The following is a 17,618-nucleotide window of genomic DNA, read 5'->3' on the forward strand; positions in this document are numbered from 1 at the left end:
TTAATCATTTCTGAGTTAGCTTGTTCTGACCAAGTGGGCAGGAGGGTGGCCAGGCGGGCCCCAGATGCTGGGGTGCTTGGGTTCCTGGCCCAGCAATGATGCTGATGGCGTGCAGGTCCTCCCCACGGACGCTGCCCCCCAGGGCCACGGCCATCCCTCTCCACCGCGATCCTCCTATCAACCCGCTCTCCACACCGTCTCGGGAAAGATATCCGAGAAACCATTTTGCAGGAGCGTCTAGATAAATACGAACGGTTTGAGTATAAAGAAAGCCGCAGAATCAGCGATGAAATCCCGTCACCCTCGTGGGTGTGGTATTTTCAGAGGTCCTAGGATCATCAGCATCTCTTTGTTTTTCTGTCTCATTTTAAGCAAAGGGAGTTGAGTTTAAAATTAAGTTTTTCCCTGAGAGAATGCACTCGTTTAAAAGTTAAACCCAACAGCATTAGAAGCTCGTGAGAATTTCGGGGGTTGCATAATTCGCAAAGGTAGTTTTAAGTGAACAACATAGTAAATTTGTTTTGTTGTGGTTGTTGATTCCTCCTCCTTATGCTTTAACTTTCGCATATCTTATGGGCCATGGAGACACCGTGAGTTTCCTCCGAATGTCTTGTCAGGCTCTCGTCTAACAGAGCGTATGCCGTAAGCAGACGCTGGGCCAGGCTGTTTGCTTGACGGGTCATCACCTTGGCCTGTTACTCGGCCTCTCCCAGTCTCCAGTTTCCTCGTCTGAAAAATCAATTTAGCAATAATAGAGACCTCCACAGGGCATTAGGACAGTTGAGTCAATCAAGAGAGGTAAACTGCTTAGAACTATTCCTGGCACATAGGGAGCCTATATAGGTATTAATAATAATTGCTAAGATGAAAACATGTGGTCTTCCTCTGCTTCCTCCAGTCTATTCTTCTAAGAGTGAGTGCAGGAATGGTGTTACTTCAACTTGACACTAAGTCATCTGGGCTCTCGGTCTCTTCTCAAAGGTCTGCTGAGTTTATAAACTTCCCATATTCAGAGAAATGCACATAGTACATAGCCCAGGTGAAAAGGGGGACATCTGGAAGGAAAGGGGTCTGCAGAACGTAGACATAGAATTTAGTAAATAATTCTACTAACATAGAATTTCTATGTTAACATAGAATTCTAACATAGAATTCTACTAACATAGAATTTAGTACATTTTAAGGAAGGGTTCTAATAGCAACAGGGAAGTTGGCGAGCACATCTTCATCAAGTGAATTCTCACGACGATCATTCATTTTTGTGTGTCTGAAATAAATAGGATGGCATTCAATCGATGTGTGGAAATACATGGTTTTGCCAGAAATTTAGGGTTTTCTCTCTGTATGGATTTTAAATATAGAACGACAACGTGCCTTGCATTAAGTCTCACAGACCAAGTAGTAGTGATGTTTTCATAATTCTGTGCTCTTGGGGGTTCCGCGTGTTTCACTGGCGTCATTATCTGTGCTTGAAATCTTCGGATGGTGAAGCCTTGTTTCCGCCACATCTCTTTCTTATAATAAAGTACCAACCGTAAACCACCTGAGATCTCATGGCATCACCAATTCTTAGTTCATTTGTCCACGACTGCGATGCGTGTTTCTGCTTTTCTTCATCACTGAAAAATGAATTCACTTGTAAAACAAAACAAGCCAGGTCAGGAGGTTGGCAGCCTGCAGACCCCTCAGGGCCCGGTTACTGATTCTAGTCAACCTTTCAGAAGTTCACCCAGCAACCAGTCCTCCTCCAGTGATCCCGGACCCGGCGGGAGCGGACCCTGGAGACCACAAGCTGGATACGACGGGTACTGCTCACTTTCACCTTTCTGCGGGCCCCTGGGGGGCACTGGTTTGCGGGGCACGTTCAGAAGCGCTTACTGTGCACGAGGCCACTGGGGGACAGAGAAATGAAGACAGACCTTTGATAGGATGGGTGCGTCGAGGCTGGATAGCTCATCATTTCTATGGAGGTGGCACTCATTTGTCTGTATTCTGAGCTTGTCTGACTTTTATTTTTAATAAGGGAGAGTCTTTCTGAACATGTAAACGTTAAGGATTTGGAGACCCTGTGGGCGATGGCCCTTGGGAGTTTCCCTTCACTTGAACTGCTGACGAGGAATAAATTCACAGCCTCTCTTGCAAGCATTTTCTCTCCCAAACCCAGCCCAGAATCAGAGAAGGCAGATTTAGCAGGTCCCTTGTAGTGTGTGAGCAGAGCATCTAGGACCCTGAGGGCACCTGTGAACAGGACACAGAATTTACTGATACAGTCAGTCAGGGGAAACAGCGGGGCGGGCGTGCTTTCCCATGGAGATGCGGGCCTGGCTCAGGGCAGCAGTGTTTCTGTGTGCTGCTGGGCAGTGTTGTCTCTGCTGCTCAAAGGAGCTGGCTGTACTGATTAGACAAGAGAACGGCCAGGTCAGCCGGGGAGGCTTTTCACCGGACCAGAGAACCTTCCATTACTGCTCTCGCACGTGCCCAGGGAAACGTCTCTCCCCGGCATGCTCCTTCCTTCTGGTTTGGGCTGAGAAGTAGAGCTTTGCGGTCCGAGTTCCATGCATTCCCTACCTTAGATCCTAGAGGGGGGTTCTTAAAAGTGGTACTTCAAGAAATGTTTCTCTGTTGAGTTGCATTTTTAAAGTAGAGGGGAGTCTTTTCTGTCAACGGAAAAACCACTTCTGGCTTTTTCTGCGAACCGGGGTCTGTTACTGGGATTCTGTAAGTAAGTGTCCCTTTGTAACGTGAATAAGTTTTCTGCAGTTTCTTTTGGAAGAGTGAATTGTCCTATTTGGGGGTTTTCATAAAATAAAGCCCACCTGGATGTAGTCTAGCGCCAATCAACCTGATTTTCTTTTTCCTTAAAAACTTTGATATAAGAAAGTATCAGTGCACAAGAGAAACAGCGACAGCAAAAGCAGTGAGCCCCTCCTCAGCCCATCAGGGACAAGCCGTCTGACCCCAGACCGTCCTTCCATCCCCTGGCGTCGGCCACCTCCTTTATCTGTAAACAGTGTCATCCAAGTGCCTCTATGGACCCAGTGGTGAAACGAGAGCCCCCAGTTCCAGATGCTCTAAGTCTCTCAGTCAGGGCTGGGCTGGCAGACTGCATTTCCATCTGCCAGAGACAGCCTCTGTTTAGGGGTCCCTGGGATTGCCCCTCGGGGAGCCAGCACACACACGGGACAGTGGTGGGATGATGGGGGGCAAGGCGGGCTCAGCTCTGTGTTCTTTCCAGGTGCCAGTCTCCCCTGCTGCTTGAGCACCAGGGCTCCGGCCCTTTGGAATGTGAAGGGGCCAGGGAGCGGGAGGATGCCGTGGAAGGAAGCAGACACCCCGGTAACAAGGACCCCTGCCCCGAGGCGCCCCTCCCTCCTGCGCCCTCCCTCCCCCATCACTCGTTCCTGGTCAGCTGCATCCCGCCCTGTGCGAGTTGGCCGCTGGACCTCGCGACGTCGTCTGGGACGTGGTCACGGCGGGTGGTGCCTGGGGAACAGACCATGAGCATTGTGGGCAGTTCTGCCTGCTCCAGGGTGTCTCCATCGGCAGGACCGGGAGAAGGTCCTAGAACCACAGTCCTCTTCGCGGTCACTGAACCATTCGTTGGGCTTCTGCATCTCTTCGCTCCTTCGTTAACACGAGAAATGAAATGTTAAGTCTTCTCTCTCTTTGTGACAGAAACCAAGTGGCACGGCCCGCCTCCCAAAGTCCTGAGCTCCTATAAAGAAAGAGGCCTGCAGAACGATGGAGGCTGCAAGGATTCCCCCAATAAGCTTTCTCACGTGAGTCCTTTCCTCGTGCACTGGCGTTCCTTCGGCCCTTGTGATCATCTCAGCACACGCGGTTTAGTACCGTTGTTGCCAGGCATTCTCAGGGGTGTCTTCTACCTCACAAGGCTCTTGGGTGGAGGGGAAAAAAAAAAACCAAATGAAAAGCTAAGGGTTTTTTTGCTTTTTTTTTCCTCCTTGATTTATAAAGGACCACAAAGAAAGGTCATACCGTAAATTATCGGCAGAGCCAAGATCGTAGACTCAGCCTTTGATCCTCGGTATTTTTAATCTGTTAACTCTGACCCACTTGTGGGCACAGCACAGAAGCGGAACCTGTGGAGCGGGGTGTGTGGTGGGCGCCACTCTGCCCGGGGCTCAGTGGACAGCCGCAGATGGTGTGCAGTAATACCAGCCCCAGCCAACTGACAGACAGCCGGTATTCCCACAGTGCCCGCGTGGTTTGGTTTACTTTCCGCAAAAATGAAAAAGCGGGCCATGTCGGTGACTGTAGCTCAGTGAAATAAAACTTCCAGTTAAACGTGAAAACAGGAACTGGAGTTGTTGCCAAATGAGGCCAACCTTACAAAGCAGCTGATTTTTCAGAACCTGTGGGCGTTTGGTCAGGCCTTGAGCTGAGTTGTTCCTTTCCGTCTCCATGCGTCACCGGCCAGCTGTAGAGCTGGCCGAGAGTTACCTGCGAACACGTGGCCTCCGTCTCTCAGCTGTGTCCCCACCTCGTCTCGAGCCTCATGGAGCCGCTCAGTGCCGCCTGCACAGAAGATCCATGTGCGATAACAAAGGGCAAGAGGAGTTGCTTAAGGATGTGATAGGAAGGGAGGAAAGGCCAAACCACTCGAAAATAGATCGGGGCGCGGCTGGGTCTCACGACGGACGATTTGGGCCTCGTTAGTTTTCCCAGCCTGAGGAGAGGGGCCATGTCTGTACCAGGACATCCTCAGACGGGGACATTTACCCTGTTCTCTTGGGATCTCAGAGCACTCCCGAGAGCACCCCATCTCGTCCGCCCCCCGGGGCTGCCCCGACTTGGGCCCTGGGGCACGTGGCTCGCGCTTACACCGTGCTTCTGCACGTGAGCTGGTTGGGTCCTTGCAGTGATCGCTGGGCTTAGAGTAATAAGCAGAGGGAGGGATCGAGCGGCTGTCCAAAGCCCCATCGCTGTGATGCAGACCTGGGTCTTCAGCCCCAAACGCAGGGCTGGCCCTGTCATTCGTCGTAGGAGCATCTTCTGGAGGAAAGGCTGCTGTCCTCCTTTTATTGATTCCCCACGTGCTTTCTCAGCTTCTGTAACCTGCGTTGATTACTTTCTGGTTAGCGACACCCTGGCAATACTTTGGCGTTTCATGCACAAGTGATTGAACAAAGACTTGAAAAGATACCCATTTAGATTAAGATGAATGATGGGAGGAATTATGACTCAGGGCGACTTGTGCATGAAACCAGGATATTTTTTAAAAGGAAGTTCTTTCCTTGCCGCTCACTGACAAGTGAGCAGAAGGGGTTCGGGTGAAATCATCTGGTTTGTAGCTTCCTGAGTCTGGTGGGGGCGGGGAATGACCTCTTCACGAAGAAGCAACGTGTGGGATTTGTTGGAAGCCTTTCCGTTTCTCTTTCTTCTCAAGATTGGAGAGAAAAGCTGCCCCAGCCATTCCAGCAGCAACACACTCTCCAGCGACACCTCTGGCAACAGCGATGACAAGCACTTTGGGTCCGGGGACCTGATGGACCCCGAGTTGCCGGGGCTTACGTACATCAAGGGCGCCTCCACGGACAGTGGCATCGACACGGCCCCGTGCATGCCCGCCACGGTCCTCGGCCCCGTGCACCTGGCGGGCAGCAGGTCCCTGGTCCACGGGCAGGCGGAGCAGTGGGCTGACTCGGACATCCCGGGGCCCGACGACGAGCAGGCCAAGATGTACGCGGTCCACGGCTATGCGCCCAGCATCTCCGCCGGCCATGCTGCCGACGGCAGCCTGGGCGACCTCAGCGAGATCTCATCCCACTCCAGGTAAGTCCCCGCGCCGCCACCGGCACCCGCTCCGGGCACCCTGGGCGCCGTCGCCTGCGCTGGGGTGGGAGAGGGGCCCGAAGTAGGACCAGCAGGCGCCTGAGGTCATTGCCACCTGTGTGCCACGCGGCCTGACTTCAGAGGAAATGCTTGCTTCCAGAGTCTCCTTTGAAATGTGCACACGAATACGTTTGTGATTCTATCTTCCTTTCTCTTGAAAGTTGAGAGAAAACTAAACAGAGATGCTCATGGCCCTTATCAGACCACTCATCTCTCTCTCCCAGTTCAACCTGTGGTCCCTGATTTTCAGGAGACGGCAAGCTGGACAGCGCTCAGGGGATGGTGGGCAGTGACGGGGGGCGGGGGTGGCCTCTCGTCGGCCCTCCGAAGGCCCGTGCCCCGCTCTTCCCTGGTCCGCGGGCCCCCTCTCACCAGCGTGTGCACCAATGGAAGTATATTCACAGTGACAGTCCAATTAAAAAAAAAAGACTAGCTAAATGTAAAGGAATTGTATTCTAACTACGAATGTGCAGTATACAGCTATGAGTAGTTTTAAACTCCTGTTTGACATACGTCTGTACAGAGACTTTAAAACTCATAATTGGTGATTCCTCCCTTCAAAGACCAGGCAGAGAAACGCTTTCATTCAGGTTTGGCCGTGCGTAGAATTTACTGCACACCGACGACCGCTCTCGTTTTCCTTGCTGCCTCCCTGCTTCAGCTCTGAGTGACTGTCTGACTTTTCCTCAGAACTCTTCTAGCTGCCGGAGGGCAGTCAGATGAACACTGATGGGATTATCCTTCCAGGTCCCTAAGGCCGTGGCAGAGACACTTCTCCAGCGATGGTGCTTGAGGCTGGCCGTGGGGTTCCCAGCGCCGGCCTCTGTTCTCCTCGGCCGCCTTCACCCAGGCCGAGCCCGCTGCCCTCTGACCTTCTGCCCGTCCTCACGCGGCCACTGCCGAGCCGGGGGGGACGAACCGCCGGGCAGAAGGGAGAGTAGCTGTGACCACAGAGCAGACACATGCATTGCTCCGGCTTTCGTCTCAGTCGAGGCCGAGACCTCATCAGCGGTGCTGTTATTTTCATGACTGATGTCACGTGATGTCTGATCTTGTTTGAAAAAACGTTTTAAACTTCTAAGTCCCGGAAAATTACCGTAGATTAATTTTTCTTACACAAACCTAAAACATGAGGGTGCCTGCACACACGTGCTCACTGCCGCCTTTCTGCTTTCCTTCTCCTGTCGCTAACGTCGTCGTCTGTGTCTTACATTTACATCATTTGTGTCATTCGAGGGCATTTATGTGACAAGTTAAAGAAAACTGCACACGAATTAGCTCACACAGCGAAGGTAGTATTTTGGCTTATGGAACCCCACGGGCCAGAACTGTGAAGGTTCTGCTTTGACACAGCAGCTCACATGATGTCACCTGAGACCAGGTCCCCCCGGTCCGTGGGCTCGGCAGGACGGCCCTGAAATCTCAGCAGTGAGAATGGCTGTGTCACCTGCTGTGTCACCTGCAGGCCTCCCGTGCTACTGCTCCCCGTCACAGGAAGAAAGTGCGGATCTTTTCAAGTTTCTGCAGACATGCCCCCCTGCCCTGCCACCAGTGGCCTTAATCACTGTGCTCTGGGGGCCTGGGGGTCAGTCTGCCAAACCACGCAGCTGGAGACTGGGGAAGAGAGCCACTTCCTGAGAAGAAAATCAGAGGGTCGTGTCTCTGGGAGAAGGGGGAGGAGATGCAGACAGGGCATCCTGAGCACCCACCATAGGCTCTGTCTTCTTCCCCTGGGCAGACGGAGTGCAGGATATGGAAACTATTTCAAAGTAGAGACACCTATTACTTTTGACCAGTTCTCTTTAATAAGTTGACTTTAAATAGGTTTAGTACTAGCTAAAATAATATTTAAGTGTTATCAGTGGCTTTGGTTACCTGAATTATTCCTGTCTTACTTTCAGAGACAGTTTTGAATTGGCCAGGCTGTAAAAACCATCTTGGGATTTTATAATCTTCTGGTGTCTTGTTCAGAGTGTAGAAGATTTTGTAAAATGGCTGATTTCCTGATACCTCGTTAGAGAGATGTAATTGGCATCACAAACAGAATTTTGTATTACCGTTGAGGAAAATTTCAGTGGAAACCGCTTTCAGAGCACCTTCTTTTACGAATAGAGTCAGGATATTTATAGGGATTTGAAGTCAATTTTCTGGAACACCTTAAGCATTCATTAATGTAATGGGTCAGACTCGTAGAAAACACAGGAAACTGCTAGATTGCATTTCTGGTCGACGTTCCTTCTTTCCACCCCTTTACGCTGGACATGTGCACAGCGGTTGCAGAAGGGCCATGTGCTGAGTGAGGGGCTCCTTTCCCATCCAGGTGCCTTTTTCTTGCCCTTCTTAGTTGACAGTGACTTTAAAGCCACATTTCAACTCCAGTTGCAGGCTTTTGCTCATGTGGAATTCATCATTAAAGTAACTCTTTTGGACACTTCCTCCTGTCTGTCCCCTCACCCATATGGGAGAGCTAGAGAAAATAAGATTTCAAATATTTTAAAGTTTTTTTTTTAATTTTAAAATATTCAAGTATTTTTAAGTGTTATCTATTAATAGTTTTACATGTAAAATAAGACTTGAAATGTCAGTGTGTTGAGGTAAAAGGAACTTGGCTCATTAGTGGACAAGGGACCCACCTGCCACAGTGGTGCCGAGACTCTGCAGATCCTGAAATGCCAGGACCCAGACCGGGACGCACACTCCCTGTGCTGATGAGTACCGTCGGCCTCTGAGTGTGTGGTCAGCTCGGAGCTGAGGCCCGCTGCCCAGGGGCTCAGTTGTGACTGGGCGCAGTCCAGGGAACAGGAGAGCAGGAGAGCCTCTTGGGGGCTGCCATCAGCGCCGAGCACCCTGGCTAGTCACCCCTCCGGCCCACGCACTCCTGTATCCCACCATGTCTTAGCTGCTTCTCAGCGCTCAACCCTGGTCGACATGATTTGTACTCAGTGTGGATCTCACCCCAGGCTGCTGCCTCCTTTCATCTAGAGAGCCTGGGCCTGTCTCCTTCACTCGGTAGCCACAGCACTTGGTACATACAGGTCCTTGAACTTGACAAGCATTGGAATGTTTGTTGAGTGAAGGAGGGAAGTCTAAGAAGGCTGTTGATAAATGCTTGTTGATTGAGTTAGTAACCCAGTGCCTTGGGTCGCCTAAGGAAACAGGAGGCACCAGGGTCGGCTGTTCGCAGCTCCCAGACCATCTATGACACATTCTTAATACTCTGATTCTGGTTTTCCACCACCAGCATCACTGCCACCCCCACCAGCTCCGCCGCACACGCGCACGTTCCCAACAGCCATCCAGGAGTAGAGCAAGCGTCCATTATGTTTGTGGTGCGATTCCGGGATTGCACTGAGAACTGGGAACGGGGACATACGACCCCTGAAGACAAGCCGCACTGGTGCGAGGCGAGAACGGGGCTGGAGGGAGGGGTGTGCAGGAATCACCACCCATTAAGACGGCGCCCCTGCCGCTCCATGCTTTTAATTCAGCAAACCCGTTTTGGTTGGTTGGTTGGTTTTCTTTTTCTCCTACGAGGGCAGGGCACTTAGATAAGAGCTCAGAATACAAAGCAGTATTCATAGGAGCCTAACCAAGCTTTTGCAAAGTGAAACAAGTCAACTGCCAAAAAAACAAAGCAAAAAACCCATGTTCTGGCTTCTCCTGTAAATGGCTCATGTGATTATCTGGTGTTTACACTTACTCATGTCATCATACTCTACTCTTTGTAAAGGATTGAGAGTTGGCAGTGAAACTCTAAAATAAGAACGTGAGTCTAGAAGGAAAGGATTCATGAAAACCTTATTGCCAACATTCTAGAACGTTCATCTGCTTCAGAGGAAACCTTTAGAGCAACGTTACTGCTGCTAGACACGGGTTTTTGCCGCGTTGCTCGTGAAATGGATTCCATGCATTTGTTCTTAGAGTTTAACTTTAAAATATTTTACTATTGGGGTCAAAGACATTTTTAATCAAGCCTGAATGAGGAAAATGGAAAAGCACATCGGGCTTGTGACCATTGCCCCAGGTGCTGGTGACACTGGACTCTCATCATAAGAGGCTCCCGTTTTTGCCAGTCTGGTGAGTGTGCCCTGATATCCTGCAGTGGTTTGCACTGGTTTCCTTGGGGATGGCGGAGGTTGAGCCCTTCCTCTTATGTTTATTCACCAGTTGAGTGTCTTTTCTTCTGAGGCATCACTGTGGTGCCCATTTTTCTATTAGATTTCCCCTGACTGGGCTTTGAACATCCTTCTGGCCACAGGCATACAGCTTTGCACATGAACACCCTTGGCCTGTGGGAAGCAGGGCATTCCAAAGGCACGTGGCAGAGAGGCGGCCACATCTGCCCCCCGCTGCCCGATTTTGCTCACAGAGGAGGACAGGAGTCGTGCGTGGTGGCTCTGAGGTTGGCAACGTGCCCACACCGCTGAGATCTGATTGTATCGCGGCTTCTGTCTTTTTCTCCCCAGTGGTTCACGCCATTCAGGAAGCCCCTCAGCTCACGGTTCCAAAATTAGTGGGTCTCTGGATACGTCCAAAGTGTACATCGTGTCTCACAGCAGCAGTCAACAGGCCCCGGGGTCCGTGTCCAAGGCCTACCACCGGCAAGGGGCCATGAACAAATATGTGATCGGCTGGAAGAAATCGGAAGACAGCCCGCCACCCGAGGAACCCGAAGTGGCTGAGTGTCAGGGGTAAGGTGTCCGGGGGGCTCTTCTCTAGGCAGACCTTGGGCATCTGGGGCATGGACCAAGCTAATGTATTTTTCCCCCCAGTAGAAACAGATTTTCTAAAAAAGAGTAATCGAGAAACATCTTGGTAAAGCTCTTTAAATGTTGGCATTTATATTTCTCTTGAAAAGTCTTCCCTTTCCTTGATGTTCTCATATAAAATTAAAACAAATTTCTTTTTTTTTTATAAATTATTTTATTTATTTTTGGCTGCATTGGGTCTTCTTTGCTGCACGCGGGCTTTCTCTAGATGTGGCGAGCAGGGGCTACTCTTTGTTGCAGTGCGCGGGCTTCTCATTGCGGTGGCTTCTCTTGTCATGGAGCACGGGCTCTAGGCACACGGGCTTTAATAGTTGTGGCTCCTGGGCTCAGTAGTTGTGGCTCACGGGCTCTAGAGCGCAGGCTCCGTAATTGTGGCACACGGGCTTAGTTGCTCCGCGGCATATGGGATCTTTTCTGACCAGGGCTCGAACTCGTGTCCCCTGCATTGGCAGGCAGATTCTTAACCACTGCACCGCCAGCGAAGTCCCTAAAACAGATTTCTGTTCCTTGCTTTTATATTCACGTACCATGTCCTCCTCACCTCTCTACATCCTCGTGACACACGTAGTAGACCCTCGGAGCATACTTATTGACGTATCATTTGTCAATTTTAATAAAGTCACTAAGTTAGCAGGAAAAAAGGCTAGCAATTTTTACTCAAACACATAGGGAACTGGAATAGTGCATTTTATTAGTGATTTTAGGTGTTACCTTATTATCCCAGCAGTTACTGATTAGACCTGGGTTTGTTTTTTTCTTCCCTACATCTTTCCCAAAGCAGATAGGGCCTGGAGCTCTTGAGCACGTCCACCACCGAATCTCAGGGCCCACAGCTGGGCACGTGTGACGGCCTCGTCACAAACCCTCCATGGTGGGTCTTCCCACGGGGGTTCCGTGCAGAGCCCCCATCCCCCGGGTCTTGGGTTCTTTTTTAGCTCCCAAGCCAACCACATCTTCAGTCACATTTGTAAGTTTTGAAAGCTTCTTCCCCAGTCACTGCTTTCATGTCGTCAGCGCTGCTGCTGCTTACAGAGCCGAAAAGTTCGGGAAACCTGACCTACCTCAGGAACAAAGCAAGAGACGTAGCGAGTTCCGATAAATCGTTCTTAATTTTGAGCATGTTCGTGTGAGTTTCATATCCTGATAATTCCCCAGTGAGCCGTCACCCTGCAACACAGCAGCCTGGCTTTGGAGATGGGGTCATCTCGGTGATGCAGGACAGTCACACACAGGTCATCCTCGGCAAGCTGCCGCCCTGGGCCGTGGGTTCCTGGAGCATCACGTTTCAGGTCGTGCGGCCCGTCCGCCTCTGCTGACAGTACAGCCCCTGGTTCTTCACCCACCGTGTCTTCAGGAACGTTCCGTGGCTCAGATTACATTTGCAGACCACACCTTTTAAAAACGACTCCCCAGTTTTCTCCCTGGAAAAGAGCTGAAAACAGTAATTCGGCTAGACAGTCTTTTGTTGTCCATAAATACATTTCTATATACTGATAATCAAGGGGGACAGCTGCTTCATTTATGCAAACGGCTTTGCGAAATGCCTGATAATAAAAATGCTTGGCATGCACCCGGATGGATTACTGTTCAACATCAGGTTCCCCGGGGTCTGGCTCTCCGTGTTGCAGGGTGGACGGTGCGTGGGGTTGCCCAGCCACAAGAGAAGGGCTTTCTCAAATTCCGGGCAGGCACCAGGCTTCCTTCAGAGAACACGAGATAATCTCCGATGAATTATTGAAACTGTGTTTTCTGACACAGGTTAGGAAAGGGAAGACACAGCCTTATTTGAAAAGTTGGCTCTACGTTTTTCTCATTCAGGGCTTTGGGGATCTGATTTGTTCTGCATTATTCAGAAACCTAAGTTTGCACTCATTTCACAAACGTAGGATGGCACAGGGATCTGGGAGAAATGCAGCAGAAGTGAATCAGCGAGTTTCTGTGTGTGTGAACGTGGTGGGTGAAGCTGGTGACTGGATTTTAATTCATAAGGCTGCCGGCGTTTTACAGATAGGCTGATGACTCACTTTCATTTTCCTTCTGCCTTGTGTCACCAGGCTGTATGGTGAGATGGGTCTGCTGTCCACCGCAGCTCAGCAGCAGGCAGTGGTGGGAGATGATGTCTCAGAAACTCAGCACGTGCTCTCCAAAGAAGACTTTCTGAAATTGATGCTTCCCGACAGCCCCTCAGCGGAGGAGGGGAGGAGAAAGGTTAGTGACTTTTGTGTAGCTTTGAAGTGACCGGAAACACTAAGGAAAAGCGTAAAGAGACGCCGGGGCTTCCAGAGTTCTCCCACATGTGGCCTCTCTCGTGATCCTACCTACAGCTCTGTGCCCGGTTGGCCATTTTCACTGTTATTCCCCCAGGAAGCAGAGTGAGCCTGGGAGAGGTCAGGAAGGGCAGCTTTCTAGACGGACAGAGGAAGCTAGAGGCAGGCGGGCCTGGCCTCAGTTCTCTGCTGCAGTGACCATCGGCCATGTGATTTTGTTCATGTGACTTAATCTCTTGGCCCAGCGTCGTCCTCTGAAAAAAGGAAGCAATGATAAATGTATACAGAGTTACAGCAAAGATAAGAACCAACTTCACAGAGGACCCGGGTATAACAGGTCATCAGAAATAGTAGCTGTTAAAATTCACACCGCCTGACTTTTGCTCCGGAACTTGTACCAAGGATAGAGTTCTCCAAGCCATCCTGCTTGGGTGTAATCCTGTTCCAGAAATGGGATGGACTTAGGTACTCTACTGCCTGGCATCGTAAATCAGATGGCACCTGCCCCGTGCTTGTAAACCGTGCCCACCCACAAGGAAAGGCCACGCATCAGTCTCACAAACCAACCTCACGTTCGAGGGCACGGCTTCATGACCAGGGCGCAGACCCTCGCTACCGTTAGATGACTTCACTGTCCTTATTAGTTTTAGTTTTATTATGTGTTATTACAGTCTCTTAAACCACTTTGTTAAGTAATGGAAAGTGAAAAAGGACTCCCAGGTAATCCAGCCCAATCTCCTCTTCTGGCAAGTAACTGAGGCCCCAACTGATGAAGTGTGACGTTCGCATAAATACTTGGTGGCAGAGTCAGCCGTGGAATGCAGGCCTTTCTCCCTTCTAATTCGGCGCTCTCTTGTCCAGATGAAAAGAAAAAAGTCAGGCATGGCCATCTTGACTGTGATCAAGATAAACGGCAAGGCTTTGTGCTACCGTCTTCCCTATAATAAAACGATGCTGCAATTAACCTAATTGTGTTCTTAGAATAACACTCTCATGAGATACTACCTCAAAGCCGCTTTAATCTAATGGGCCTGTAATCATGTTCTGAAGAGCCTGCTGGTTGTGTGTGAAGAGGGAATCTCGGAAGAGCTCAACAGAATGAGTCTTTTTTTTTTTCTTTAACTCGTATCAAATCATGTATATGGTACTGTACAAGCTTGGGTGCGGGCTATTGTACCGAAAGCGCAAATAGCTTTTCTTTTAATAGGAACAAACTTCTCCTTGACGTGTGTTTTTTTTTTTCTTCTAAGACAAATCGCCTTCTTTTCGTAGTGCAAACTTAACTTCGCAGTTCGCACACACTCTGGTTCCCATTCATCAGCTGAACAGACTTGACAGAATGAAAGGGACACATACAATAGAAACACTTTACATTCACAAACGTAAATAACCATTTCTGTATTTGCTTGATGCAAACATTCTGGCTTTTACTATTACTGATGTAAAAGGAACGTGGTTCAGGATATAGAAGAAGTTGGAAATTCAGATTTGATTTAATTTTTCTTGAGTTTTTGACTACTTGCTTCTTTAGTATGAACTTTCCCTGCCCTACCTGTGATTTAACACAGTAATTTTAATGGTTTCTTTAAACCTGGTTACGATTGATTACTATAACTCAATTCTCAACAACTGTAATAGACTTCTGTGAGTGAAACTTTAAGGTATGTAGACAGTAAGACTTCCCTGGACCAATACTGTCTTTCTTGACCCTGTGTGTGGCTTAGAAAGCTGCAGTGCTCAAAAATTAATATTATTATTGTGACCTAGATTAGGTTGAACCTCGCATGTAGTTGATTGGTACAGAAATCCCCTAATATTAAAATGTAGTCACTTCCGATGAAAATCAAGCCAGCACTAGGTGTGGTTTTGAATAACTGTTGCCTGAAATGGCAGCGTTCTGTATTTCCAGAAGCTGCCACAGCTAAAAGGTTATGGAACCTCCATTTAACATTTCAGAACAGAGCTGTGCCTGTCTAATTCGTGGTGATATTTCACAGAACGTCCAAGGAGGAAAAGAGCCAAACCCAGTAACTGCAGGAAGCCCTTGTGCTTTGCCTCGGTGACCTGCGTGCCTGGTTGTAGCATCCCTAGGCTGCGGCTTTGCGCGCACCTGCTGCTCGGAGGTGCTCCCACGGTGGTCCGGGACCGCGCCTAAGGTAGTCAGATGAGTTTCACGCTGTCAGCTTTCTGACATCTGTTTTCCCTTCCCTCCTCCTGTCTCAACCGCTAGTTTTCGTTCTATGGGAACCTGTCCCCGCGCCGCTCGCTGTACCGCACCCTCTCGGACGAGAGCATTTGCAGCCACCGGAGGGGGTCTTCCTTCGGAAGCTCCCGAAGTTCCATCCTTGACCAGGCCCTGCCCAGCGACATCCTGTTCAGCACCACCCCGCCCTACCACAGCACCCTGCCACCCCGGACCCAGCCGGCGCCCAGCATGGGAAGCCTGCGGAGTAAGTGCCCGGGGTGGCCCGAGCTGTCCTCGTGGGCTCGCTGGGGTGGGTCTCCTATGGGGGTTGGAGGGACTTGTTTATTCTTTAAACTGTATATCATTTGGTGGTGTGTTTTCTCTTTTAGTGATTTTTGAAGGTGTAAAAGCCCCAAAGTGGACATTTTTTAAAAGTTGAACACCACTGCCAATTTTTCAGAAAATTGAAAAACCCGTATTAAACGTTTTTAGCAGGTAAAATAGTGACCTTTATACTCAGCTCAGCTCTTACATCCGTAAAGAAAGAAGTGTCTAAACCTGATAAGGAGAAAAGGGCGCCACGGTGGTAGATTTTCCGGTGGGCAGCACGCGGGGAGGAAGGTTGGTTTTCTTGCCTCCTGTGTCTGTTTCTTCTTGATCTTCCAGATCTGGTGAAGGCGAAGGTGGCAGGTGGGTATCGGGACACCTGGGTCCCAGCCCTGGCTCTTCCCACGTGGTACCATGTCCCATCAATTAGCTTCTGTGTCCAGTTCACTCCAATTTATTGGCCACAGGTTGACTAGATAATTTCCAGATGATTTTCCTTCAAATCCTGAAATCTTTCCTTTTTACATAGTGTTAGTTTCCTATTAACATGTCGGTGTTGAAGGGTGATTTTTTTTTTTAACATTAGTTAGCTGTATTTCCTTTATTCATAGTTAATTTCTATTGTACAGGAAGAATGAGGATTAAATCAGAAATATGTTCCTTGTCAGGGTTTTCTTAAATTTCATGGTAGAAAGCATTATCTTTAGAACCAATTTGAACTTCATAATACACATATAAGTCCCAGGCTAAACGAAATAAAAGTTCTAATAATCTTTCTAATGTTTAACATAATTGGAAATGAACCTTGTCTCATAAAATTCTTAATCCATTTCTTTTTCTTTTTTTTTTTTTTTTTTTTGCGGTACGCGGACCTCTCACTGTTGTGGCCTCTCCCGTTGCGGAGCACAGGCTCCGGACGCGCAGGCCCAGCGGCCATGGCTCACGGGACCAGCCGCTCCGCGGCATGTGGGATCTTCCCGAACCGGGGCACGAACCCATGTCTCCTGCATCGGCAGGTGGACTCCCAACCACTGCGCCACCAGGGAAGCCCATCTATTTCTTTAAGTAACATAATATCCTGCCTGTTATGAAAAGTCCATTTGCCTAAATTGGAGAAATACTCCCTCTTGATAAAGGTCTGAAGGTCAGACAGACATATTCTAATACCCTAATATTTCTCCAAATGTTTGTCCTTTTTTGTAAATAGGTAACTTTAATGGCCTCTTAAAGCTTTCCTAAAACCAGTAAAACTCTATTTTCTTGAAGATATTTTCATATCTTCCACTTAAAAATGCTTGAGGTATGATTGTGAAATCTACAGTATAGATGTTACTGTAGTTCTTACATTCTACCTTTCATTTGCTTCCATGTGGAAGACGCACAATGGACCCTTGAACAGCAGGGATTTGAACTGTGCAGATCGACTTACACACAGATTTTTTTCCATGTAAATATCACAGTACTACGTGCTCCACGGTTGGTTGGATCAGGGGATGTGGCCCCTCGGATACGGGGGCCAACTGTAAAGTACATGCAGATTTTCCACTGTGTGGGTGGTCCACGCCCCTAACAGCCACGTTGCTTAAGGGTAAACTCTCTATCCTTTTTTAGCTTCACTTTTTTTTTCTTAATAAACGTCATCTACTTAGAGCAGTCTTAGGTTCCCGGCGGCAGAAGTGAGCAGGAGGTATGCAGACTTCCCGGGGACACACCCACTGCCCCTGCAGGTGCTCAGTCTGCCCCCGACCACAGGGAACATTTGTTAGAGGATACTAACACATCTTCATCACCCAAAGTGCGTAGTTTGCGTTGGGGTTCACCCCCCCCGGCGTCGTGCATTCTATGTGTTTGGGCAAATGCATGGTGACGTACCTACCATTGTAGTATTTTACAGAGTATTTTCATGTCCCTAAAGAGCCTCTGTGCCCCACCTGTTCATCCCTCTCTGCCCCTCACCCCTGGTAAATCAGTGGTTCTTTTTTTACTGTCTCCATAGTTTTGTCCTTTCCAGGTGTCATATAGTTGGAGTCATACAGGGTGTAGCCTTTCCAGAAATACATTTAATTTTCCTCCACGGCTTGATAGCTCACTTCTTTTTAGTGTTGACTTCTGTTCTATTGTCTGGGTATACCGATTTATCCTTTTTTAAATATTTATTTATTTTTGTCTGCGTCGGGTCTTCGTTGCTGCGCGCGGGCTTTCTCTAGTTGCGGTGAG

The 17,618-nt window shown here is 49.1% G+C and overlaps 1 protein-coding gene across 1 annotated transcript in view; it reads left to right on the forward strand.

Annotated features, from left to right (window-relative positions):
• The window catches only part of SIPA1L2 (signal induced proliferation associated 1 like 2), a 220,439-nt gene that overhangs the window by 179,083 nt on the left and 23,738 nt on the right, over positions 1-17,618 (forward strand). The window contains exons 11-17 of the mRNA XM_082854980.1: positions 1,653-1,805; positions 3,236-3,336; positions 3,676-3,779; positions 5,408-5,793; positions 10,320-10,544; positions 12,677-12,830; positions 15,120-15,339. Coding sequence (XP_082711106.1) covers positions 1,653-1,805; positions 3,236-3,336; positions 3,676-3,779; positions 5,408-5,793; positions 10,320-10,544; positions 12,677-12,830; positions 15,120-15,339 — 1,343 coding nt within the window. The remainder of the gene's footprint in view (positions 1-1,652; positions 1,806-3,235; positions 3,337-3,675; positions 3,780-5,407; positions 5,794-10,319; positions 10,545-12,676; positions 12,831-15,119; positions 15,340-17,618) is intronic.

Source organism: Leucopleurus acutus (genome assembly GCF_964270905.1).
Source record: "Leucopleurus acutus genome assembly, chromosome: 14".
NCBI lineage: Eukaryota > Metazoa > Chordata > Mammalia > Artiodactyla > Delphinidae > Leucopleurus > Leucopleurus acutus.